This window comes from Ischnura elegans, chromosome 10 (genome assembly GCF_921293095.1).
Source record: "Ischnura elegans chromosome 10, ioIscEleg1.1, whole genome shotgun sequence".
NCBI classification, from domain to species: domain Eukaryota; kingdom Metazoa; phylum Arthropoda; class Insecta; order Odonata; family Coenagrionidae; genus Ischnura; species Ischnura elegans.
In genome coordinates this window covers 53,859,716-53,887,367 of record NC_060255.1, presented here as the reverse complement: position 1 = coordinate 53,887,367, position 27,652 = coordinate 53,859,716, and the positions used below count along the sequence as shown (strand labels likewise).

General features: G+C 36.2%; 1 protein-coding gene across 1 annotated transcript; it reads left to right on the top strand.

Annotated features, from left to right (window-relative positions):
* The first annotated feature begins 11,414 nt into the window (after positions 1-11,414).
* On the top strand, positions 11,415-22,316 carry LOC124167334. The gene is made up of 6 exons (XM_046545322.1): positions 11,415-11,522; positions 11,694-11,862; positions 13,854-14,035; positions 15,646-15,840; positions 18,424-18,633; positions 21,590-22,316. The coding sequence occupies exons 2-6, from the start codon at positions 11,733-11,735 to the stop codon at positions 21,743-21,745; spliced, it is 873 nt and encodes a 290-aa protein (XP_046401278.1). The 5' UTR covers positions 11,415-11,522; positions 11,694-11,732; the 3' UTR covers positions 21,746-22,316.
* Positions 22,317-27,652: the final 5,336 nt, after the last annotated feature.

The window sequence follows — 27,652 nt, the reverse complement described above, 5'->3', positions numbered from 1 at the left end:
AGATTTATCTTTTTGCCGACTTCAATCCCCGGTTGTTGCTCCTTTACGACTTTAAGTGCATTTTCTAATGACAGGTTAAAAAGCAATGGTGAGAGTGCATCTCCTTGTCGTACCCCCGTGACTACATCAAAACCTTCTGAAAATTCATTATTTATCTGTACTTTGCAACTTGAGTTTTCTGTACATATCTGAGCCAGTTTGACTAGTTTGTTTGGGATTCCCATTCTCCTGAGATATTTCCACATTTGGTTTCTGTTGATACTGTCGTACGCCTTCTTAAAATCAATAAAGAGGAGGTGCGCATCTCTATTGAACTCCCAATACTTTGATAAGATTTGTTTAATGATATAAATTTGATCAATCGTAGACATTTGTTTTCTAAAACCTGTCTGGTGCTCTCCTATAATTTCTTCCGAGTATTCCTGTATTCTGTTATACAGTATTTTGGACAGTACTTTGTAAGCCGTGTTTATTAAAGATATTCCCCGATAATTGCTGCATACTAACCTGTCTCCTTTTTTATGCAGCGGGACTATTATAGAGAGGTTCCATTCTTTTGGTATTTTTTCCTCGTTCCATATTTTCACTATTAGTGCATGCAGCTTTCTTAAGAGAGCATTTTCCCCGGCCTTGAGGAATTCTGCTGGTATACCATCCTCTCCAGGAGCTTTGTGGTTTTTTAGAGCTTTTATCACGTTGCATACTTCCTCCTCAGATGGATCTTGGATCTGTATTTGAGGATATATATATAATTCATCTTCTTCTTCTGCTGGGATCCTGCCCGCATTAAGGAGGTTGCTAAAGTAATCCTTCCATATATTAAGGATATCTTTTTGGTTACAGGTAATTTTACCATCTTTACCTTTGACCCCAAATGTTCTAGGTTTAAAACCCTGTTTGAAATATCTCACCGAACGGAAAAATTCTCTAGAATTGTTATTTGTTCTGTCTTCTTCCGCTTTCTTTAACTGATCTTTCACAAAATTTCTTTTAGCGGTCCTCAGTGTCTTGTTTGTCTTTCTATTAATTCTTAAATATTCTTCCCTTTTTTCATGGTTGTCATCTGTAAGTAGTCCTGCCTTGGCTTTTTTTCTCTCCTCTATCATTTGCCGGCAGTCTTCATTGAACCAAGTTTTCTTGTTCTTTCTATTATTTTGGAACCCAACTACTTCCTTCCCTACTTCCTGAATTGAATCTCGAATAACTTTCCATTTTCCTTCTATAGAATCCTCTTCTTCCTTTTCTAAGGCTTGGAACCTGTTAGAAAGTTTAATCATGAACTCTTTCCTAATATTTGGGTTATCAAGTTTTTTGAGATCGAACTTTTGTTTTGTCTTTTGTATATCTCTTCTGTTTTTGCACACTTTTTGCCTTACTTTTATTATTATCAAGTAATGGTCCGTTCCACATTCTGCTCCCCTCTTGCTTCTAACGTCTGTGATGCAGCTTTTATGTCTATCCTCAGTCAAGACATGATCAATTTGGTTTTTTACTTGTCCATTTGGAGAGACCCATGTATACTTATGAATATCTTTTCTTGGGAAGGTGGTCGACATGATCTTGAGATTTTTTGCGCTTGCAAAGCTTATGAGACTCATTCCATTTTCATTAGTTGTTTCGTGCAAACTGTTTCCTCCTGTACATTGTTTCCAGCTTGGTTCATTTCCTACTTTTGCATTTGCATCACCAAGTAGAATTTTCATATCATAGTCTGGTATACTTGTCATCAGCTGATCCAGATTGTCATAGAAAAAGTCTTTTACATCATCCTCTGCATCCTCTGTAGGTGCATAAAAGCAAATCACAGATATGTTCTGAAATTTCCCTTTCAGCCTTATGTAGCATAATCTTTCATTTACAGGTTCAAAGGTCATCACAGATTCTATAAATGTTTTTCTTACAGCAATTCCTACGCCTGCGTAGTGATTACCATCGTCACAGCCACTGTAAAACCGTATCTCCGGTTTTTAAGCATATCTCCGGTTTTTATTCTTGTAAAAACGTTTTCTTGATTTTAAAATGTATATACTATTAAGTTCTACCATCCTGATTTTTTTCAAAATATTTTGACCGAAAACTAAAATTTTACGTAAGTTTGAAAATTTGAACATTGAATATGTTGTTACCTCTACATCAAAGTATAATCCTAAAATTTTCAGCTTTTTAAAATTGGCGGAACACGGTCAACAACATGAATAACCTCTTTGCGCCATATGCATCTATGTTATTTGATTTGATTGTTGAGAGCAACGATTTTTGATCAGTTTGTAATATTATTGATTAAGAATAAATATTAACATTAACAATTCCTATCACACTAAGAATAATCGTAATTAATGTTTATTACCATAGTTCTTCTTTCTTCAAAGCTTTGAGAAAAATGTGCAACGTCTGCTGAAAATGATTTTTTCATACCTGCTGACTCTAACTGAAAAAAATTAGTATTAGGGTATACTTTAATGTAAAGGAAACGACATATATTTTTTTGGCGTGTATATTGTTTAAACTACCGAAAACCAAAATTTTGCATGCACTATAGTTAATAAAAGTAATACCTTTGACTAAATTAATTATTATAAGTTTGATTTAACAAAGTATTTATTCAATTTTAGGATAAGTAAAAGCCAATTTATATTTTTATAGAAAAATATGAAGATCTGCCGCCCCATTGTACACAGATGGTAATAAGTTGTAGACTTTTGGCGCAATTTTTATGAATATTTATCTGAACAGTGACATTTTTGAGGTTTTTTCCAGCTTTTTCAATTTCAGCCCGCCTTGCGTAGGGCCAGAAAACGAAATTAAACGCGTCTCTTTACTTTTCAAAGTCTATCACAATCGACAAAAGAATAAAATCGGCGAACAATCCCATTGTTCTCCCTAACATACGCCCTCAACGCATGTGCTATGCGATAGAAGTAAAAGCAGAACAGCAAACTTCACCCACAAATTTAGCTAAAGATTTTTACACATCGCCTCCTAGGAAAATTATCTGCAAAGTAAAAATAAACCGTGATTTATAATTGTATAGATCACTCGTAAAATTTCATAAAATACATCACAATACATTTTCAATACGGTAAAATAGTGATTTTTGACTAAAATTCGACAAATTTTGATCCCATATGTTAAAATTTAGATTTTATTGTTGGATTTTAAATTTTATTTCATCAGACATATATTGGATTTTAATTAAGCATTTTTAAACTAAACAATGTCTACCTGTGTGTTTTTTTGGCGAAAGCGTATATTAACTACGAAAACGCGTATCAAGATTGAAGCCGTGTACTTTGGTTATATTCACGTCAAAATTAAAACCTAACAGTAAATTTCCTGGATTGTACTTATTCAAACATTTAGTGACATTTCAAGGCAATGATCTTTACATTTTTAGATGGCGACTTTTGCATTTATATGGCCTATATATTATTTTTTGTTCTACAAAGGTCTACATTTTTGGCGCAAACAAATAAATGTAAAACATGCAATTCACAGAACTGAGTAGGCAAAGAATGCAGCAAAAACATTATAAGACGCAGATTTCTCGAATATTGAAGGGAGAAAACATAAGCCAAAAATTTATTATATTTTCCCATACATTCGAGGAGAAAAAATATTTTCATTGGTAGTAAAATAATGCAGACCTTGTCTCCTGTAATAAATAAAAAAGTGGATACTTTCTGTCTGAATTGTTAGCGGTTTCCACTGTTGCAGGTAGGGTTACTATGTGCATTTTATGAATCTCACAGGGCAAGTTGTCTGCCATGTCTAAATTTAGTTAATATTATTATAGCAAAATGGAAAAGAATGTAAAATTTCTGATCATTTAATATTATATTTTTTATCAGAACCAAGCAAGAGCGTAAGGTTTCAAGTCGATCCGACAATGGTTAAAAATCTATTTCAAGCGTCCATCGATGAAACAGGCAGATGAAGTGAGTTTTCAAAAAAAGAGTGAATAAAGAGAAGGGTGAGACAAAAGAAGTGTGAATCAAAATTCGACCAGACGAGAGGAGAATAAATGTTTGCCGAGATAAATATATAATCTTAAGATGATGCATATCTACCCCTCATTCGGTTTTTTTTAGAGAAAGATTACTTGCTTAAAACGTTTGCTATCGTCTTGAAATTTTGAAGGTACAGTCGCTTTCATAAGTTTTAGGACAAATTTTGTGGCGCCACTTCTGCCTTTCGAGAAATTTTAGTTTTCCTTTCTCTTTTTGTTTATCTTGGTCACTCACCGAAAATATTTCATTTACCTGTGAAGATAAATGCCCTCACTCTCAGAGGCTCTCTGCTTACTCGCAAATCTCTTACTTGCAAATTGATCATTCTGTTTAGATTTATGTCGGATTTAATGATTATTTCGTGTGCATTTACTGCGTGCTTGCCCCGGTTTTCACTGTTGGTTAGTATTGCCCGTATTTTAATACTCACATTGTAAGCAGCGGCGGTGGACTAGTGGAGTAAACGTGCGACTAAAGTGGTGGAGATTGTGAAATCGAATTCCAAGAGTGGAAGAAATTGGTAAGACATGCGCCGGCTCGTTGTTCAGGCAACTCTAGCACGATTGCCTCCATATCCACCAGTTTTTTTTGTAGACAATTTAGTCACGTAAAACTTTCGCTGTCATCTTCAAATTTTCTTGGATTCATTTTTTGGTAAACATGTATTATTATATTATATATTCTCCTGAGATATATATTATATAATAAATAATTAAACTTTCATCAATTTAAGAATTTCATGCAAAAGTAGAGGCAATTTTAAGTTCACTTTATGCTTTCATCTTCAAATTTCTATGGATTCAGTTTTTGGTAAACATGCTTCTTATGTAATATATATCCTTCCGGGGCGTGGATGTAGGATTAGCACAGAAAAGTGTTCATTATTACAAGTCAATATCAAAGTCAGTTCACAATAACTACTAAATAGACATCATTAATGTGGCGGGTTCGCGCGGAGGCCCCATTAACCACAACCCCGGAAAGGCAGCGGGCGCCGAGGACGCGGAGCTGCGAGAGCGACATGTATAAAAGGCCGTGTCTTGCGGCATCGGGGAGTTATTGCTGTAAAACCATCCAGCTGTAAAGTCGCTTGTTGGCTACAGAATAAAGAGGCCAAAACCCGGAACGGAGCAATTAGTTATTTTTACGGCAACAACACAATTAAAACATAGTCTCTGCATTTCTTCAGGGTTTTCTTCCGCGTCAGTTTGTTTGTAGACAACAGTTTCGCAGGCTATCCTGCTAGCATCTTCAGGTCGAAGGTGTCGGCTGTTGGTTTCTGCCTCGCTTATATACCGTAGGCTGGATGGGAGCTCCTCTGTGATTGGCTGTCTGACTGGGCGCTTCTCTCTGAATTTTGTCAATGGTATTCCTATCACCAGCCGACAGAGTGGCGCCCAACCTCAAGTGAGTGCTGAAAAGTTCAACGGAACATTGATGTAAGTTCCGCCGTGCGTGGTGGATCCGCTCTCGCAGAAGGGCTTCGCTGGCTCGGCGAAAAATCTTCTTGGCGGAGATAAAGCTTCCCACTTAGTACTCACAATCAGTAAAATGATGTAAAATCAATTTTGTGAAACGTTAGCTAGATGATTTTTTTTGTGAGAAACTAACTGACCTAACCTCCAAAATAAAAATAGAGATGTATTAATTACCAGATTAAAAATATTCACGCTAAAACGTACGTCATCAATCTATAATTTTTACACAGATATTATTTCGTATAGTTTGACTATAGCTCATAAAAACCGTAGTCATAAAAACCACTGCTAACGCATCTTATATAACTTCATTATGCTCTATAATACTTTATCCCACATCAACCAGTAAAAACTGTTATTTATAAATATTTGATTCACCATAAAGTGAACATAAAATATCATATATTAAAACATTGAATTATTTAAGTGATTACAGTAGCGTATTACGTGATGCATTAAGTTCTGCCCATCGCACGCGAAGGAACTTGAATGTCGAGAGTACTCCATCGGCCTTGAACGGTGAGCGGAAAGAAATAGGCGCACTTTCTATTTCACTGGTGTGTAGAAAGTCATGATTGCTGGGTGAACAGCTGGGGTGAATCATCACGTATCCACGTCGTTTGGGATACCATGGCATAAGAGAAAGTAAACAGAGGCGTTGCATTGGGAGTAGACATGAGCGAAGACAGTATGAATTCGATGGCGGCGGCATTCTGTGGTAATTTACGTAACGCACAGCGGGTGAAAATGAAGCAATCAAGCCAAAACCTCTATAATCAAACTTATTGGTCGATGATGGCCAACGTAGGTGTAGGTTGCATCTGAATTATACCAGGACACTTAATTAGGGCGATATGAGGTATAAGATAACTATGGGAGATAAAAATAAAACAAAGAATTCATTCATTAATTCCTTGTTTTATTTTTAGTTTTATCATTCATTTGTTAAAAGAAATATTAATTTATGTGGCTCGCGTAAATCTCAGGGAAAAGCGAAAACTTTTCAAGCCAAGCAGAGACGCTGGAAAATAAGAAAACATTACTTTGAGATAATTTCAAAATTGTTGTCCTGAAAAATGAATTTCATTTCATGATAGTCTCCTAGTGAATAGAAATAATGATGCACAGGGGTTTGAATTTTTGTCCACTTCAAAACAATGGTGTGTCTTTCAATTTTCGTCATGGGTCAAGATCCAAGAATTGAGATATGCATAAATTTTATAAAATATTAAGTATGCATCCAACTTAACAAATTCTGTGAGATTCACGACCTCATTTCGGTTAGACCTGAGTCGCCGGAGACAAATTTAGTGGTCGATTATGCTTTTAGGTCGGAAAAATAACCGCCTTATAGGCCGAATTTTTTGAGTAAAAAAAGTGAATTTCGGTTCTCGAGGGTTTTGACACCTGATGAATTAAATTATGACCTCTGATTGGATTAATTAAGCATGTTTTTTCATGAAATTTTGACCCATAAGTATCGAAAATTTATCAAAGGCCGTCAAATTTATTGGCATGCATGGTTAACCAATTACAACCCAATTATACCTTTAGTAACACAAAAATGTATATATTTTCAGCTGTATTCAGGAGAGATTTAAACTACGTGTCTTCTGTGCTGTAGAGTTTAACTCTTTAAGATCCAAGGGACATATGCGTCCCAAATTTTTGAAATCCACTCAAAATTAAATGAGAAGGTTTGTGAGAATTGGTTCTATTCATGGATAGGCTATTGGTTTCTAGTTTCAAATTCCTATTGTGATATATTTAGGTAATGCATTTTCCACATTGTTAAGAACTTTCCCTTGAAATTTTGTACACGAAGAGGAAATTTGATATTTGTAAGAAATCAATGAGAAGGTCAATTATAACAGGACATTCGGTTTATATTTTATGTGTGCATAGTGGAGTTAGTACGTAAATTCCACATTTGTGCTTTAATTTTCACAAAATTAATGTTTTTATGTCATTAGACACACGTCCATATGGAAGCGAGAATTGGTATAATTTCACGTCCCAGACTGAATCTCAGAAAATATTAGAGATATCGCTTTAAATTAAATATTTTTGGAACCTACGCATTAATATTAGCCTAAAAAGTATTTTGTGATGCCTTGTAACGGCTGCAATCTTTATGGACCTTTAAAGGTTAATGACGAAATATGTATTTGTCACAATAATTATGAATGAGTAGAAAAAATTTCATAGTTGGAAGGAAATTACTTTGCTTTTCTACAAAAACACACACTTTATTGCCGACTAGTTTCGGTTACACTGTACCATTTCCAAGACTAGAAAAATTTCACATTTAAAAAATGAAAAGTCTTGAAAGATAATTTCTCCAAGAATCAACTCTGGGTTAGCATGGGTTAAAGGGTCACTGAATTCAATTAATTCCTCGAATTATTCCAGTTGCGAAAAAATGAGAGTTTTGTGGACACGGAAATTTTTAAGGAACTCCCGGGATGCATATGATTTAGAAATGCCCAACTCCTCTCCGATCAATGATCCCTGATCCACAAAGCTATCTGTCAAATTGATAGCACTCAAAATGACAGTAGCTGCAAATCAGTGGTAAAAGCTGTAATCTTTGCTGCTAATGATTATTAACGTCTCAGAGTGTAGGTATGAGAATGACATGCAAAATTGTTTGCCAAATTTTCGATATATTTCTTGTATCTCCTTCAGGGTTATGAATGATAATGGTAACAATAAATTGATACATCAAATATTGTTTCAATGTTATTTTTACAATAATCAAATAACAATATGTATGAAAAATTCAATTGCACATAAAATAAAAAGGAGAGAAAAGAATTTTTCGTGTATGTACAATTGAATTCTTTTTATATTTGCTCATTTTATTGCTGTAAAAAACATTGTGACAATATTTCATGCCTTCATTTATCACCGCGTTTTATCCATTATCATTCGTAGTCCTGAAGAATATACTAATAAGAATTATAGCGAAAAGTTGGCAAAAAAATTGTATATCATTCTCAGACCTATACTCCGAGACGTTAATCATCAGTAAATAATTGAGGTCAGGAAAAAGGAATCGATTTATCTTTGCTACTATCACATGGCGATCTGCCATGCGTCCGTAGCCTTTAATTATCTTAAATATACCAGAATACTTAATTAGGGGGCGACCTAACGTATAAGATAGAAAAGGGAGTTAAATGATAAAACAAAGTATATGGGTTGACCGCCCTTGCGCGTTCGTAACCGTTTCACATGATCTCGCAAGACTTTTTAATGCGGCGCTGTTAAAAATGCTAAAATCGTTATGAAACGACAGCTGAATTTTTTGTACCTGACAAAATACCACGCATATGTCACCAGTATCGTATCAAAGAGTATGTTTGTAAGTCATTGTGCTTCAATATATAAGAAAGAGCTTCTCCTCCGCGAGGATGTAGCCAACACAAAAAATGTCACGAATATACTAAGATTTTCATCCAACTTTGGAAGTGAGAATTAAGCACTTTTTGAATGACTCGAGTTTTGGAAATCCGGTAGATGGATCGATCAAACTGCAATATTATAATTTCAATATATTCAAAGGAACATTTCAGTTTATTCCGACTTTTTGGTGTTTTTGACGACTGTGAAGCGTAAACCTAAATTCGAAGAGGTTGGGCAAAAAAATTGCTAATTTTTTTGCGGCACCGGGTATGCTTACTACCTACTTTTAACTTGCTGCTCATGATAGTATGCGATAAAGGAATCGATATGTCAGAAATATATCTTTATCAGTGAAATACACCTGTTTTAACACATTTTCATTACCCAGCGTAGGAAATACTGACGTAAATACGATTATGAATCGTAAAAACTGGGCCATAAACTATAGTCATTTTGATAATATACCCTTAGGATTACCGCCGGAAATGGAAAAAAGATAAGGACGTTGATAAAAAAAAGCGTCGCAACTCTAATAAAACAGACTCGATTTCGTAGGACTTAGATGACAACCCAGCCTATGCGCGCATAGGTATTTGAGTGTTATAATACCTCTCCCTCACATACCATTCTTAAACTTCATAAGTTCGCAATTATTGAATGCGAATAGACAATTCAATGGTTGCGGCTTTAACAAGCTAATAGAAAAAATTATGTTTCGCCAGGATTTGCGCAGAAGGAAAACCTAAAATTTGTGACGGAATAGATTAGTAAAAGTTAAATATTTTCGTTTTTCAGACGGGGCCGCCCACAGGTATGGCGTAACTTCGACCACAGCAAAAACATTTGAGAGGGGTGGGGATAAAATATTTGGTGGATATTTGAAAGTGTTTATTATTCCTTTCAATAGGCAGATAAAATGGTTATCTGATGTTAATCAGAGGAAAAAAAACGCTTGATAACAACGGCGGGGGGAATATTTTCTGTAATTAAACTTAAGCAATGTAAAAGAGCAGGTATTTTAGGGATAGGTAGAAAGTTTTAAGTTTCCCTCATGGAGATAAAAATATTTTTTTAAATAACTCATAGTTTCCATACACAGATAATAATATAAATTAATAGAAATAAAAATAACTCGGATGGATAATAATTAGTAAGCTGCGTTAGCACTATTTTTACATTGAAGCCATTAAATACGGGCTGCATTAAAAAGAAACTATGAAATAAAGTTTTCCGGCAGGGGGATTTTGCTGCTTTTGCACCCAGTTGGGTTCCACGCCCAATTCTACAAATTTTGTCTCGCTTTATCTTTGGATTTTTGTAATCATTAATTCAAGCAAAACAAGAAATGTGTAACAAAAGGATAATAGAACTCTCAACCAGAATTTTGAAGTGTTATGACATGTCAGGACTATCAGGAGGTCTGCGGCGTATCAACTCAAAATGTTATGAATTGTAAGCCACTCGTATATTACTCGTATGAGCCACTCAAAAGTGTTAAAACGTGACAATATTGAAAACGAGACCGACCCGGAAAGATCGCTTAGTAGCTTCACCATCCATTTTTATGCAGAGTGGAGAGAAGGTATATCAATCTGTGGAGTCAGGATCTGATACCTAAATTTCATTTATTTTTTTAGTTATGCAGTTGTTTTTAGTCCGTGAATATCGAATTTCGGATAAGGGTCCAGAATCATGATTAGAAGTGCTTTACTCACAAAAATATTTTCAACACCTCCACTACAAAAACGCTCAACAATCGCCCACTGAATCAAGTCCGATCATATAATAGCCCTAGCAGAACTAGATGCGCAAATTGGGCCAAAAATGAATTTTGCCGCGAGTGAACATTCGGGTAAAATTATTGAATGGCAAATAATCAATTGAATGTATTAGATTTTGAATGAAGATAAAAACCTCAAATCTTCACTGATTTTTTTTGATACGCGTTTCGATGCTAAGGCGTCATACTCAAATATCATCTACTATTCCTCTTAAAACTGCTGACGTGAAAGAGTTTTTGGCAGTTATTTATTTTAGCATTGAAATATCACACAAATGGCATCAATAGTTAATAAGCATATATGAACAATTTTTTTAAAAATTATATGGTTGCTAAATAATCACTGTTTTTGTTCTCAGGCAGCATATTATGAATTAGATTTTGTATCATGTCGACAAAATCAATCCACTGAACTCCGTACAATGAAAAAGCCAATATTTCAAATTCAAAATTCTGGAACTTTAGCCTCTAAGAAGCTTAATCCATGCATCGAAGCCCTCTGATTGAGTGACCATTTAAGTTTTAGACCACAATAAAAAATGAATTCACATAATAAATGCTAATCATGTCAAAGAATGATAATGTTGGAAGTTGAGTTGGGAGTGTTAAAAAAAATTTCCTTCTCTTCATTTTCTTGATATAGTTTATCTTTGTCTTCTAAAATCGTGGTTTGTCCGGAGTTACTGAAAAGGAAAAATCTTCTAATTATAATAATTCTATTCTTCGTTTCATTCTAGATTCTATTTGATGAGATCAATTTTTCATGTGGTATGGATTACCTGTGCAAATGATTTCATGCAGAACTATTTACAGTTTGTATAAAAAGGATTTTTGAGCATAAATAATTAGGTAAATAGTTATCTTATTGCAGTGTGAAATTATTATTATTATGTGAAATAATTTTTGGCAGTCATTCATTTTAGCATTGGCATATCACACAAATGGTATCAATATTTAATGAGCATGTATGAACAACTTGTGAAATATATGGTTGCTATTAATCACTTTTTATTTTCTCAGGTAACATATTCTGTTCCTCGACACTCCAAAGGACAAAACATGCTCCGACTAAAGTCATTTACCTTAGGAATTATATTTCTCTGTTCATGTGCGATGATGTATGTGGCTTTCTTCGGGGAGAATGAATATACAATGGAGAATAAATCCTTAGGAGTTAATCCTGTTGAAGGTCAGTCTCACGGAGAAAACAGAGATTGTAAATAGCATAAAATCACAATTATCACATTGAAATACGACGAAAAATCCTTTTTTGGACGATGAAATAAATGAAGTGATTATACTAGAATATACGAGGACACCAGAAGCCAAGGAGTAAAGTGCAATTCTTATAATTTTGGAGATAAGTACAGAAAATGGTTGGTGGGATACTTAATAATGTTGTGGTAAAGGGACGCAAACGAAGAAATATATCTATATGTATAAAAATAAAAGAGGATGCCTGTTTGTTTGTCCGCCATGCATTTGCATTCGACTGGACAGATTTCAACAAAAGTCATTACATTGGTGCATCTCATAATGAAAAAGCCCGTGGTGCGACTTCTGATTGTGTACAATGCGACCTTTGCGTCATTTTCTCATTATAGTTTCTTACGTCACGTCATACAATTTATGTGGTTGGACATCCTGTCGGATAGGCACACCTCTTGATACGTTCAATGGGAAAACATAGCTCAACGGATTCTACACTTAACTACTAATCCTCTTCGTGCAAGAATTTTTGCTGTGGTATGCGTTCATGCGACGTTTTTGGTCTACGCACGTAGGGACACAATGATCAATGTTGTGGAGGGGGGTATAAGCTGATCCCATGCGCGGTAAACGGAAATCGTTTTTTCTTTTGTTTGCTGTGTCGTTTCTATACCATCATCATACCTGCTTTGTTCCTTTACCTACATATCCTGCCATGTGACCATAAAATTCCAAATGTCCTACTTCTCTGGGTACTATCCTTCCAGAGCAACGCCAGGTGGCCGGTTAGTGATAAGTACAGAAAATGGTTAGTGGGATTTTTTCATTACAGTTATAGCCAAGTGAATAGCCAAGTGGTAAGTACACGTAGTACGTGTACTTACCGCTGATTCACTTGTATCCCTTTGCCACAGCAATATTGTGTACCCCACCAACCTTTATCTGCATTCATCTGCAACTTATAAAAATTAGAATTGGACCCCTTGGCTCCTACGGTCCTCATATGACCTCATGATCCGATATATAATGAAAATAAATGAAGCTAATATCGAGGCCGTGGGTAATATGTTGGGGTTAAGTGGTTCAAACACTCAAAACATTTTCGAAAAAACATTCTTAAGTGTGCGCCCTCAAAATGACTCCACCAAAGGGCAATCCTACCAGTTCCAAAACTAGGGGGAAATTTTTTTAAAAACAGGGTACTAAGTAATGGGTTTAAACTAATTTTAATACTTTTCATAATCACAAAAACTATTTGCTAAAGAAATATTTTGTAAATTCATGATTTTTCAATATTTTGTTTTATTTTATGAAGGAAATAATTGTTTTCTTACATTTCGGGGGGGAGGGTCCGGACCCCCCGGATCCACCTAGCTACCCCACTGAACCCTACCAATGAATGTCCCCACCCTCTAAATAATGTTTAGGCTTACGCCTTGGTCACTATTTATTAGTGAACGTGAGAAAATTTAGAATAAACTGATATAAATTCAGAGAAAAAATGATTCACTCGTTCCATGATTCAGCAAATCATTAAAAAAAATCATCATGAGCAAAAAATTATTAAATATACCCCAAGGGTAAAAATATCAGCTTTTTTCAATATTTTACACTGGTACTTTTCCTACGTGGACAAAATAGCCGCAACAATTAGCCACAGGTGATATAAGAGACAACGCGATGCCTTTATGTATTAGCTTATTTATTCACTTATATATTCAGCAGAATGGTATTGATTTGACCAATACTAATTAGTCTTTTTGAGTGCTACTTTTCCATTGATTAGAAAAAAATGTGAAATGTACTTGATTCCGTTTTTTCAAGATGAGGTGAGTCAAATATTATGCCTTTAAGTGATGATACAACTTTAAATTATGGAAAGAGAAATAGAAGTCTATTATTCTGGAGGGATACAATATACATCTGCCGCCTTTACAACGCAACAAAAATGTTTATACTTGTCAATTACAGATAAATTTATTTTTGAGGGACCAGCAGTTAAAATGGATGACCCATTCCTGATAGATGGGATAAGGAAGCACTTTCTAGTACCACCGGCTGATTCATCTATTCCCTATGCGCTTCAAAAACCCAATATTAAAGATACGTCCATGGGACAGGCAGCAAAGATTCGGGAGGTTCTTAAAAATATGGTATGTATGCATGTGGAATCACAGAAAAATTTTTTATGGTTACCCGAGGGTGAAAATCTGCTATACCAGAAGACAAATCCAAGCGATGCCAGGAAATATAAAACACTTTTTATAGCGAAAACCTCAATTTTCGCCTCTCTAATTAAGTTAAATAACATCTTCATAACCTATTAAGGGCTGTGATAAGTAACAAATTTAATGAAAATGCTTTACACTCTCTTAACACCCAAGTAACAATCAAATTTACTGAGTTTGTTGCCGATTGTTCAGAACTTTCTCTATATTATGGAGTTAGTATTTCGTCTCTCTCACAGAAAATAAATATTACGCCTGGACTGACTCCACAACAGTCCTAGCATGGATCAATACTCCAGCGCCTTTATTATAGGCTTTTGTTGCAAATAGGATTGCTAAATATCAGAAAGTCATGTGGATACAGTGTGGAATCATATGGCTGGTAAAAAAAACCCTGCTGATTCAGGCAGTCGGGGATTGCTACCCCAACAAATAATTAACAATGATTTATGGTGGAACGCACCTTCATGGGCAGCAATCATATCTCTCTGATTTATCGAATGGTTTTGGCTTCATTTGGGAAAGAGGACTAACTAGCCATCTATATAAGCCGACAATTAACATCTAATTCTATTCAGCAAGCAACTTTTAGGGCATTACCTTTATATTTTCGGCTATATTCCTCTTAATCAGTAAACGTTTCTTTATCTACTGCCGGAGTAAATATTACCTTCACTTGATTTAAAAAAAAGCCAAAACCGTAATATTTAAAACGAGGGATAATACTTGAAGTGAATTTAATAGCAGCTACATGTCCTACGTCGGGATTTTGACCATAATGGTGTTCATTTACCACCATTCAAATATAGACTTCAGTAGACCAAAACTCCTCGGTCCACCCTTGCTCATAAACGAACATATGACCTGTTCCAAGAAACTGCTTCGATATTATAAAATGTTTGATCTATTCTTTCTTTGCATTCTCTTTCGTACAACTTGTTCGAATAATCTGTATCTGATATGTATTTAACGGGCACACGATTCACAATGTTACATTCATATTTTTATATTAGAGAGACAATTGCTTCATCTTGTTCAATTTTTGTTTATTTAGTATACTTAACTAATATCTTTGACACATTTCATCGTAAATTTTGGTTATACAGCGGCTTTAGCTCCTAGAACGGTGAATGCATTTCTCATTCTACATTTCTCGTATATCATATGAGGGGGTGAGACGCCAAGGGGTACAAGTGATTTTTTTCCAAAACAGAGTTAGGTACAGAAATTAGGTAATGAAAACAAACGAGATCAACTGGATATTTAGTAGTGCATTTGATTTTCCACTCGATGTCCGCACAAAACAGAGACTCGTTCTCACTCGTACCCCTTGGCCATCAAATTTTTGTTTGTCTATTGTAACGATTTCTGTACTTCTCATAATAACTGTGTTCAGAAAAAAATCACTCGTACCTAATGGATTCTCAACCCTTCATTATTTTCACACCTATGGTGGTTAGTTATAGCCTATGGCTTACGCCTGCTTAAAAAATACTGGAATTAATTTCTGTTTATTTTTCATAATATTTTCGCAGACAAATGGCTTCTTCGTTGAGGCAGGGGCATTGGATGGCGAAACAAGGTCCAATACCCTGTACATGGAGAAGGAGTTGGGATGGAAGGGACTGCTCGTTGAGGCTGACCCCTTAAATTTTGCCCAATTAATAACTCGGAACCGTCGTGCATGGTCCACTCCCATCTGTCTCAGCACCAAACCGCACCCCATGAAGGTAAGATAACTGGCTACCTCCGTGAGATATTTTTTTATGCTTCCTAAAGGATTTCCTACCAGGTGAGTTCTGAAAGTAATGCAATTGAATTTCTGGCGTCGCTCCAATTGGTCGGAATGCAAGGAGGTTGTAAATATTTGGAGGTGGCACCACTGGTTTCGAACGTGGTACGAAGTGTGGCCGGAATGGGGGTGCTTGGGTAGGGCAAGCCACGCCCACTTTGACCAAAACATTGACAATTCCATAAGGGATAGTGCTTACCTGCTCCCGGATTCCGAGGGTAGATCCTAAACCCCGTAGGGTTGGGTCCCGAGACAAAACGACGTAAACCCGCGACCGTCCTAAAAGGGAGAGAGTTAGGAAACGCATATATACGGCTTTCGTTGTCCTGGCTAGGAAAATGTCACACGCAAATATACGCCCGTCGTCTCCCAGGTCAGGAAACGTCCACACGTATATTTACGTGTATAGTAGGGTAAAGGTTAATACATTAAAATAAACTATGGAACGCACAATGTGAACCTTTTTTTCTTACTTCACTGGTAGGCTTTGTGAAGTTATGACTCAAATATCTTTTCCCAGGGAAAAATTATGATCAATCACCACGGTTACGTTCTACAACCATCTCAGCTGAAAATAAAATTTTACGAGAGTAAGTTAGTTATTTACCTGCACAAATGCTGGTATTGAATTTTATTATAGCCAACGGAAATCTAATAATTACAGTAATAAAGTATATTTTTAAGGATAACCCCACAAATAAAACGGCTGACAGTCACAAGAGTTTATACATTATTAGAATAATCGCGAATGAAAATCGAATAGAAAATCTGTCGACAATCACCGGCGAAATACTTGTGATAAGGGTAGCATTTTTCACTTGATGTAGCGCAGTTTCAGAATAAAACTTAGCCACCTCAAAATATCAGTCGGATACAAAGTCCAAATATTGTCAAACGAAAATTGTGCCCTTACCACAAACGAATTTGACTTTGTTTAAAAGATGTTTTTTGTACGTAGGACCGAAGGTTTTTAATTTGTTACCCCAGTCATGCTTTATTTCAAAGGCTTTGAAAAAGTTTTTTGTAAAATGCACATTCTTGGCTTCTCACTAAAGAAAGTGTAGAGCAAATATTGTTGTAAAATATTGATCTAAATGAATTATAAATACTACTTTAGTTGTTTTTTTTTTCACGTACGCACTGAAGCTTTGTTAGCATAGATTATCAAGGTAAGACGAAATGAGCTACACTATATGTAAAGCATAATGCATTATTATTTTGGATGGTAGCCTCAAACAGGTTATCCTTCGCGGCTACCTAAAATTACTCAATTTTGCTACTGTCATGTAATTTGTGTGTGGAGTAATAAAATTATTTATTGTCATTATTATTTAAATGGAGGAACTTTGACCACGCCAAAAACTCGGAAACACAGCCTCCAGATATTTACAACCTCCTTGTCGGAATGGGATCAATTGGTTGTGCTTACTAAGCCACTGTCAGAGAAATAAACCTTACTTTGTCGCTATTCGTCGTGGACGAATTTCAAAGCACTACACAAAACAAGTGATTTTGTTCGCAGTCACGCGCACGGGTTATATGTATCAAGGATGAAGTTCGCCGTGAAAGCATATTTGGCTTACACGCGTCGCTTTACGCCGCGAACGGCTCTATCGCAATTCTGTTTAATTATGCCCCTGTATTGTTGCAATAAAAAGGCGGGAAACCTACTTAAATTATAATCAGTAGTTTAACAATTTAAAGTCGGTTTTCATGGAGTATTTAAGCAGTATACCGTCAGTCTCCTCTCCCTATTCAGTTCATAATAAGGCGTACTGCCTTTCATTACATCACTGTACTTTACACAGGAATTCAGTATTTCAATAAAGTACCAGGCACAATGAAAGATAATAAGAAATTCTCTTCTGTGATTAAACAAATTCTTTGTAAAAAGGGTTTTTATTCACTAAATGAATTCATAAATGACAAAAATGCCTTCACATTATAGGTATAATTATAAACCACAGGATTTCGAATCCAAATATTTGTAGGATGTCAATTTTATAATGTAATATTGTATTTTGATTGTAATGTATATTGTGCCTTGGTGTACACCATAGTGTACTGACTTGTATATATCCTTTACTGACTTTATGCACTTGACTATTACATTTTATGTACTTGATCATTACTATTGACTTGCCTTGTAAAATTGAAGGTTAATAAATTTATTATTATTATCAAAAATCCTATCAATCCTACTCAGTGGCGCTGACTCAATGGGGCCTCAGGGGTCCCGAGCCCCCTAAAAAATTCGTTATAGGTCTGAGGAAAAAATGTGTCAGACTTGTCGATTTTCCCCGGATTGTCCAGATATCGAGATTCGAGTTATCAGGGTTCTAATGTTGGTCTTATGGCTCTTCTAAAATGCTTAAAAAACTTAGAACTCACTACTTATAAAATTTCCCAGGGCAAGATCCCCGGTTTGGGACCCTCCAATATTTTTTGTAAGTCGGCACCCCTGATCCCACTTACATTATAACATTAAATAATCATTTAGTTTTTTGTTCTTTTTTCGTAGGTTTCCTTCAAGCAGCAAGCAAACGTTGGTAAAATATCGAATCACGAGGTCGGAGCTTCGATCCCAGGACACGTTGACGTGCAATGCCTCCCGCTGTACTCTCTCCTTTTGGCACTCAATGTGTCTACCGTGCATTACTTCAGCTTGGATGTCGAAGGATTTGAATTGGAAGTACTCCAGACTATTCCCTTCGATAAAGTGGATATTCAGGTAAGAGGAATTTAGTAAATAATTGGTATACGAGCGTGATGCGCCCGCTCCCAGCGGGCTTCCCCCGCTCTTTCCAATGCAGGTCCACAGAGGGATAGGCGCGTTTCTAATTTTAAAATGTAGAAAAAAAGGCAGGGTCTTATGTACAAATTTAATTGGAATGCTCATGTACAAATTGAGATAGGACCTCTTCAAACACAACATTGGAAGTAATTACACTATCCTCTGTTAAACGCACATGATGACTCATACTTATCGTATCAACCGGAGACTTGAATGTGGAATCAGCCGCATTTTGATAAAAGTTATTTAAAGAATGCGAGATATTGTTGCAAATGAACAAATGTATCAGTTTGTGCGCCGTTAACGTCAGGAATATTTACCGTTTTTTTTAAATTATTTAAAAACCAATTTTAGGAAACAATAGCAATATTTAGGAAGTAAAATATACCGTCGCATGTTCTCTGATAAATTCTGTGCATTTTGGTGCCTCATTTGTAGAATTTGGTTGCGCATAAGTTGAGAAAAAGGAATCTACACAGTAGAAATAATATAGAAGATGAGAGCTTAACCTTAATTCGCAATAATTTAGGAGAGGTAGGGTCATAGGCGTGCCCAGAAGGGGGCAGTCCCCCCCTGGACCAAAGTTTTGAACCAATTTTCTTTCGAAGAAAAATATTATAAGACAGAGACTTAAAATAAAAATAATTATTTGTCCAAGCATATAATGTCATAAACTAATAAAGTGCAGTCATAATTTCTTTAAAATTTTGGTTTCATTAGCCTTTTCTGTGCTAAAATGTTACAATTTGAACGACCACGACTTCCCCCCCCTATTTTTTATTCTGGGTACGCCCTTGGTTAGGGCGTTAAATTATAGCATTAAGATTATTTTCCCCCAAAATACAGGTTCGCAACACTTTTGTTCCCGGAATAATGCAACACAAAAATCTCCTACTGTTATAGCTACCATGAAAAAGCTTAGTAGAGGATAAATTTATAAATACTGATGAAACGATATCTATTCTTTGAAAGAATTATTTCTTCCAAAGGTAAATGAGAACCGATTCCGATATTTGATATGAATCACGAAAGATGCAGTTAATTTAACACTACCGCAGATCTTAAAATAACGCTTCCAATGTTGCAAGATTTTTCCCGGACGGGAAAATACACAAGAAAGCGAGCATGATAAAACGTGATAAAATAGGGTCCAACTTCTCCAAGGAAATAAACAATTAGGATATATAGTTTGTAATTTAATAAGATGTATAATTTGTATTTACTATCGCTTGGATAATCTCAAATTCCACTGTTAAAAAAAAATTAACTGTTAAAACAAAATGTGAAATACCAATAAAATAATAGCAAATACATAAAAAAAATAGTTATAAATCCAGAATTAGAGGGTCAAAAGCAATTAGATTAGACCTTTTGGTCAAATATATACGAAATAATAACGTCGTAATTCATTTTGGCCTGCTTTTTTCGATTTGGGACCACTGTGCGGCGTCACTTTACCTTAACGGAGTCACTCGAAAAAGCTGATGCTTGAAATTCGCGTATCCAGGTTCGAGTCCCGGTCAAGGCAAATATTTCTTTCCATGGACATTTCGTACAGCACATCATCGAAAGTATCTAGAGATATTTAAAAAAATCCCTTAATGCCAACTATTCTGACATTTGATACCAATTATCAAATATTTCGATTGGGAGTAAACAAACAAATTCTTATTTCTACGAGGAACAGTACAATTTAATTATTGTTCCGACAACCAAAAATCGCCACAATTTGAAGTTTCATGGCAGTGCAAAAATATCAATCGTTAGCATTTTTCGTTTGGTGAAAATAAATAAAATGAATCTCCTACATCGAAAATTATACTTCTTATTTGGTAAATTCCCGAACATTCCCTATCTTTACAGAGGAATAATAAAAGCTAGCCGATAAAACGCACCACTACACATATCTTTAACAAAATGTTGCAAAAAAATAATAGGTCTTGAACTCATGCTTATGGGAACTAATGCGATGCATTATTACAAGGATTTGCAAAATGTTACCGTTATCACGGTTTAACGATTTGTAAAATAAAAAAAGGTTGATTTTGCCCTCTTGAGCAACTTCGTGAACTACATTTGAAACAAAAGAATTGCTTTTACATGCATCGAATCATCATCAGAGAAGAAAAAGCTTTTCAATTTTTTACTCTTCTATATCTCCTCACAGAATTGAAAAAAAAACGATTGCACTTCATGTATCTCGAGTGACCCCTCCATGAAAATTTTTCATTTTCACATGCCAATAATCTGCAAAAAATAGCGAAGTTAGGCATGCTAGGAACATTTCAGTTTAATCCTCAATGGGTGGTGTATATCATGTTTCTTCGCGATTAAAACTTATTTCTACAAATAAGCGATTATGACTATGAATTCACCAGCCAGTTCAATTATTCACTGTTCCTGATAAAATTTTTGAAGCGTAATAAGATCGATTGTAGGCGACTTTTTTATGGAAATTCACTGAAACATAAAACAGCTATTGAAAATTACTTGCAAACGTTGAAACCAGTTATCAAACAAGCAATAAAGCGAGTATAAAAAAACGTGGTAAATAAGGACAAATTAATTTAAGAAATAACCGTGGAATAGCCATAGCGGCGTACCTTTACGGAGTCACCCGAAAGTGCCCCTCGGAATATCTCAAATTCGTGGTGGATCAGGGCTCGAATCCAGGTCAAAGCAAACGATTCCTTTCCATGGGATTTTTGCACTGCATATAATCAACGATATTTGCAGGTATGCCGAGATAAATTCTCTTAATGCTAATTATTATCATCCTGAAATTTGATATCAATTCGCAAAGAATTTTATTGCTTGTTTGAAATAAGAATATAAAATTACTACGACTGTTTGTATCTTATCGTTGGCTTAATTATTTTCTTTAATCCTACAGACACTCTCGGTGGAATTCTTTCACGGACAAATGAACAAGAACGACCAACGGAAGTGGATGGAAGAAAAAGGGTATCGTGTGTATGCAGAGGTAACTCATCCACAAAATCTGGCGAACGACTTCATTTTTGTGAAGAAAACCCTCTTCCCGGAGTGATGCCTTGAATGTGATTTAAAGAGCTAAACATATTGATTCGTGGTAGATCAGGGCTCAGACGTTAATGCCTAATATGGTTCTAATTCAAGAACGCTTCGGCTAAAACCACTACCTTCATGATGATGGTATACTATGCCTTCGCATCTAAAAAAAACTCTAAAAACTTTCACTCAGTTGAAAGCCCAAAAGGATTGCCTGGTTGTAAGTGATAAAGCAGTGATATTTAATCAGTTTTACGAGGGAAGTAATCAGTGAATAGTGATGACGTTTGTGCCTTGAATGTGTTCCAGTTTCCTATATGGTTTATTTTGGTCGACCAAAGCCAATTACAATGTGTATACTCGGATATTTCTAGGAGTGACTTACGCCATCTAATTCAGACGCGAAAATTCATCGGAAAGGTTCGATGTCGATGGTGATCGGTATCGTCGATCATCGAAGAAAGAATCGACAATAGATTGTTTATCATTGTGAATAGACGTCGAGTTTCAATGGCCGCTGACGGTCAATTATTTTAGTACTGATATTTGAAAATAGTTCATAGCTGTTTTTGCTGCCAATTTTCGATTGTTAAGGCCTTTTTAGTTTTTACACGATAAATCAAGGCGTACGATTTAATGTGTGATTGCATGAACGATTTTGGTGGACCGGAACGGAACATATACGAATGAATGAATAAAATTAGAACATGTTCTGTTTTCTGTTCATACATTCGCACAAGTTGAGTGTTACATGGTTCATTTCGGCGTTCACTTTCGCGTTTACACAATTTGAAAATAGCTTGTACGAGCTAATTCACCGTGTAAAGAGGGCTTTAGTGGCCATTATAGCTCATAATATCAAGGGAAAAGGAATCCATACTACAAGTTCCTGCTATTCGTGCACATGCTATTCGATTCTGCCCTTGCACAGTTAAGAACACCCGTGAACTGACAACCATTGATTATAACCGAAGATCAGAGTAATGCATTGAACTCTAAACAAACGTTGGTTGCTAAACGCCGGCCACGATAACAGTTGGTCAGTCCGGGACTTCAAAAAAAATGGGGATATGCGTATGGCCACGTGTTTTAAATGGGGATATGCGCAAATTCAAGCTTGAGGTTAGAAAAGTTACAGATGTCAAAATTGCCGTTAGATAATTCTTTGCTAATCTTCCAAGTTGCAATTTCATTCAAAAAATACTAGGTAAAAAAAGTTTCAAATTTGTGGCATTTTCCATGCATTTCTATGTAGCGCAATGCTCGAGGTCCCTCTCAACATGTCCAGGGGAACAATTCGATTCGCCCACCGAGTCAAATCCGCTCATCTAGGAGCCCAACAATACGAATACGCTCAGCTGGCAGTAGCCGGAGCACAAACTCTCACCTCCGAAGCTAGAAGAATTGGAGGCGAGCGTTTATACTCCGGCTTCTGTTATCTGAGCGGATTCGTAATTGTTGGCATCAAGGGAACTCTTTACATAGAGGAGACCCGATTCCATCCCATAGAAGGGTGCTTTCTGTTGCCACTTCGATCGCATGTTAATCGGTTTTCAAAACTCTTCGCGGCGCGGTGATGAGTGCAATGCGATCCAATTTCTTTCCAATGTTTTGCAGCATGATGTTTTCAATTGCGAGAAGTAGCATTAACACATTCAACGAGGGCCCCATTTTCATGAACGTCGTCAGAATCGGCCGAAAAAATAAGAAGGAAAAATAGAGAGAGGTTTTCGCGCCATATCTTCCGTTCAAATACTGCTATTTACAAACAGCGCAAATGAGTCGAAAGAGGGAAGCTTGCTGAAGGCTATGCACACGATCGGAAGACTCGGAAGTGGATATTAGTTACGTACGGAGGCGGAGAAGGCCGACCGACTGGCGGAGCACGTCAATTGAAGTGCTCCGCTGCAATGTTTTAAAAAGTTATGCCTTTGATGGATCATATGACCATGAATATATAGCTGAATAAGATGGTGAAAAGTCCCCCTTGCGGGAAAACAGGAAAAATCGGCCAAAATCGCATGTTTCTTTTTTTCGCGATGTTCCACCACCTAAAAACAATTTCCGGTACACTAGCCGAAAGGGATTAAAAAACGCCCCCGGGCAACATTTTTTCTTCGTGGCCCTTTCAAAAAATATTTTATGAATACATGCGTAAGAAATTTTCAAATCGACGCAATTTCTCCTTTTCCCAATGAAAATTCTTGGAAACAATTGTAAATTTGCTCCGTTAAATGAGCTTTCAAATGCCGCAAATTGCATTAAAAATATGTTTTCTTGACCGAGATATCTAAAAAAGAGTGAAAATCGTAGTTTGTATCGAGCCCTGGTGGGCCTCTAGCGGGCTGGAAGTGTTTGGAGGTTAGTCCTATTCAGGGGCGTAGCTAGGAATTAAAGCTGGGGGAGGTTTAGGTGCAACTAATACCGGGGTGTGTGGGGGTATGGAATACCCACCAGGATAAGCGGTATGTGCGAGATTAATAAATTGCGGAATTTTAAGATAAATGGTTCAAAATGGTGAGTTTAACGGCTTTGTGAGGGCTATTTTATTAATCCTTGCACTATTCTATTAGTACTATCAATCCAATTTAGTAAAATGAATTAAACTTAAAAATTTCTCTGAGCTCTGGGGGGGGGGGGGTAACCCCCTAAACCTCCCATCTTGCTGCGCCACTGGTCCTATTTGATCCCAAATCGTATGCCCTTAGTACAGAAAAAATCCCCGAGGAGAGGACTTTTCACCCTCTTATTCAGCTGTGCCCATTCGGTTAACACCCCTAATTATAACTTATTTTCCCGTGAAACTTGGATCAATTTGTCCGTTAGCGACACTAGTGGCGACTTTTGTAAACCTGTTTAAATGTGCGATGGGTGGCAACACATTTGGAGGTTGGTACATATGATGATCCTCTTTTGTAATATTCGTGGTTGGGCCACTAGATGAGCGGATTTGATTCAGTGGGTGATTGTTGAGCGTTTGTGCATTGGAGGTATCGAATTCCTTACCTGAACCTGGGGAGAGAGTTCCAGCATTTCATTGTTTTGAGTCCAGTGCGCCAGTAATGGTTTCAATGACTTTGGGCTTGTTTGATCTTTAAAGTGAAATTTACTCATAAAAAGATGATGAGCGAAGACGGGACCAATATCTGACTTAAAAGTGAAATACCATCAAGTCATTGTGAAGATAGGTTGATAGTCATACAAATACTTTTGGAAAATGAATGGATTTCCTCACTTGAAGCCGCAGCATATTTCTAGTCAATAAGCTATAACTATTTACTATGACCCAAAAATCCCAATGGTTTTCAGCATAAAATAAAAACAATTAAACCCACGAAAGATAATTTTCAATTCAATGCAATGAAAAAAGGCTGATAAAATAAGTTGCAATAGTTATTCTACAAACTGGTTTGGCATATCACATTCACATTTCAAAAATAGTTCAAATTTCAACAGGTTCTCCTATCTTGAATCGCTATGCAATATGAAAAAAAAACAAAAATAAACTAGTGGAAACAACTGATACTGGCTCAAAAACTGCACACTATAGATGAACATTTATTTGTTGTTAATGATTTGACGAGTTGTAATAATTTTATGAATTCCTTTGAAAATAAATAAACTGCAGTTTTTTTATAACTTGTATATTCAAGAAAGTGGATTTTTTGGCCTGGCTCGATGAAATAAATCGAAAATCGCTTTTTTTGCCATAATATTTCCATTTAAGTCCTCGGCGCCGTTATAGAGCCTATTCCGATCCACGCAGTAAGCATGCACAACAACGCTGAAGGTAGCAACAAAAACCAAATGCTGAGGTTTGCATTGAAACAAACACGACAGTAATTAGTTGTTGAAAACGGATAATTAAAGCTAGCAAATGAAACATAATGCAATAGATTTTATTCAAATACTAACATTTCTCCTTATGCGTGAATATTTAATTATAATTGGGAAACAAAAACTTCCAATCGAAAGAAGAATGGGAAAACAAACGCTATCGCCGTAGTCAACCAACAACACCCTTCACATGATCTCAAAATTTACCATTTCAATCTTCAGCGCATGCGCAGAAGTAAAAAAAATCGCACGATAACACTTACCTTGAATTCTAACCCTGGCAGTTGCCCTAGTCAACACATCCAGGGGCGGATCCAGGATTAATTTCTGGGGGTGACAAGGGTCTTACAGGTCTTCTCACATTTGAGATCGAAAACAATATACAACAATTACTGTATAAAATATTCTCTTTATTTTAATATGAAAGCTATTAATATTAATTTAAATGATTGAGGCTCCGTAATACACAAAATAAAACAAACGCAATACCAACGTATAAAAAATCTTGTCTATTTTTAACCGTCTGTGGGGGGCACCTAAATCCGCCTTTGACCACAGTTAAGGGATAAATAAAAGTGAAATAGAAAAGATAAAAAACAACCTTTAAAAAAAGAGGAAAAAATGCACTACAAATAAAAAACTTAACTTTTCATCTCTCATATAATTATATAATTAATAGTAGCGGGCGTAACTTGGTGGAAATCCATGATCGCAGGAATAGAAGGATCGACAACTTTGCTATTTCCACACAGGTGTCAATAAATTACTATGTGGAAATGGCAAAGTTGTTGATCCTTCTATTCCTTTTCATCTCTCGGAGACTGAAGCTTGTTCGGTTTATTAGATATGAGTTTAGACGGATAGGTAAGTAAGCCAGATGGGTGAATGAGGATACACACTCAAGCTTTATTCTTCCACTGATTTAAAGCCAGCTATGGATACACAAAAACTCAAGGGGAGGGGGGGCTCAAAAGATACTTTGAGCTACTTATACTTTTATCGTAATAAAAAATAATCAAGTTACAAGCAAAGTTTAAGATACTTTTATTTTAACTGATTATACGCATATACAACAAAATGCTATCTTATGATATAAAAAGTTACAATAGGGTAGTTTTCTTCATCAAAGAAAACGAAATATTGATTGCGATTCGCTACCCAACATTAGTGTATTCATAATATACAAATTATTTGGTTTTAGAAATCCCAGTTTAGACGAATGGCAATGGTCAATTTCAACCGCATTTAAAGGAGGCCAGATTGGCGCCCATGCGATGCCACTCCACGTGACGTCACAGGGACCTAGTTTCTATACGAGTAGATAGGAGTTTTACATGGTCTGAGATTCCCAATGCATGCATGAGGCACAAACTTAAGGGAAATATCTCTTAACAATCTCCTATTAAAACTGCCTAAGGTCGGAAAATTTCCTTCTTTTGATAAGGTATGAATAATTCTTATTTAAGCCAAGCGCTACCTGCTAGCAGGGTACTCTGCTACCTGCTGGCAGCCTGCGTCGTATCAGCGCTCAAAGCTTCGTCCCAAGGTCACATAACAGGGCGACAGCTGGAACCAGAAACTCGTCACACGGACTTTTCCCGGCATTCCTACTTATCCGTCGCGTTTTCGCGCGCTTGAAAATTTTCACTTTTCATTTCATCGCGAAAAATAGATATCGTCATTCGAAAATCTAAGAGCGTGAAATGCATACTCCAGGAGTAATAATCTTTCGATTTAGACAGTAAAAAAATAATGGGAAACCACCCTATTGCGGCTCTTCCCAGTTCGGCAATGCGGTCATTCCCGCAAGGGAAGGGCGCGCGCCCACTGCACCACCCACATGTATCCACCACTGCGTAATGTTCATTTGTCACTTTTTAGACCATTTTACAATGTTCTTAGAAAAAGCGGTTTCATTAAATCTTTTTTTTATTTTCGCAAATGGAGATATTCGTTCCTTTTGGGGAAAATTTTAAACTTTTTGCCTTTGAGGGCCTTGAGTTGTGATGGCTTTAAGTTTGCGCTATTACAGCTCTCTATTTTCCGCTTAGCGCATCACGCTATCGATTTTTGTTACTCGCTTACTTTT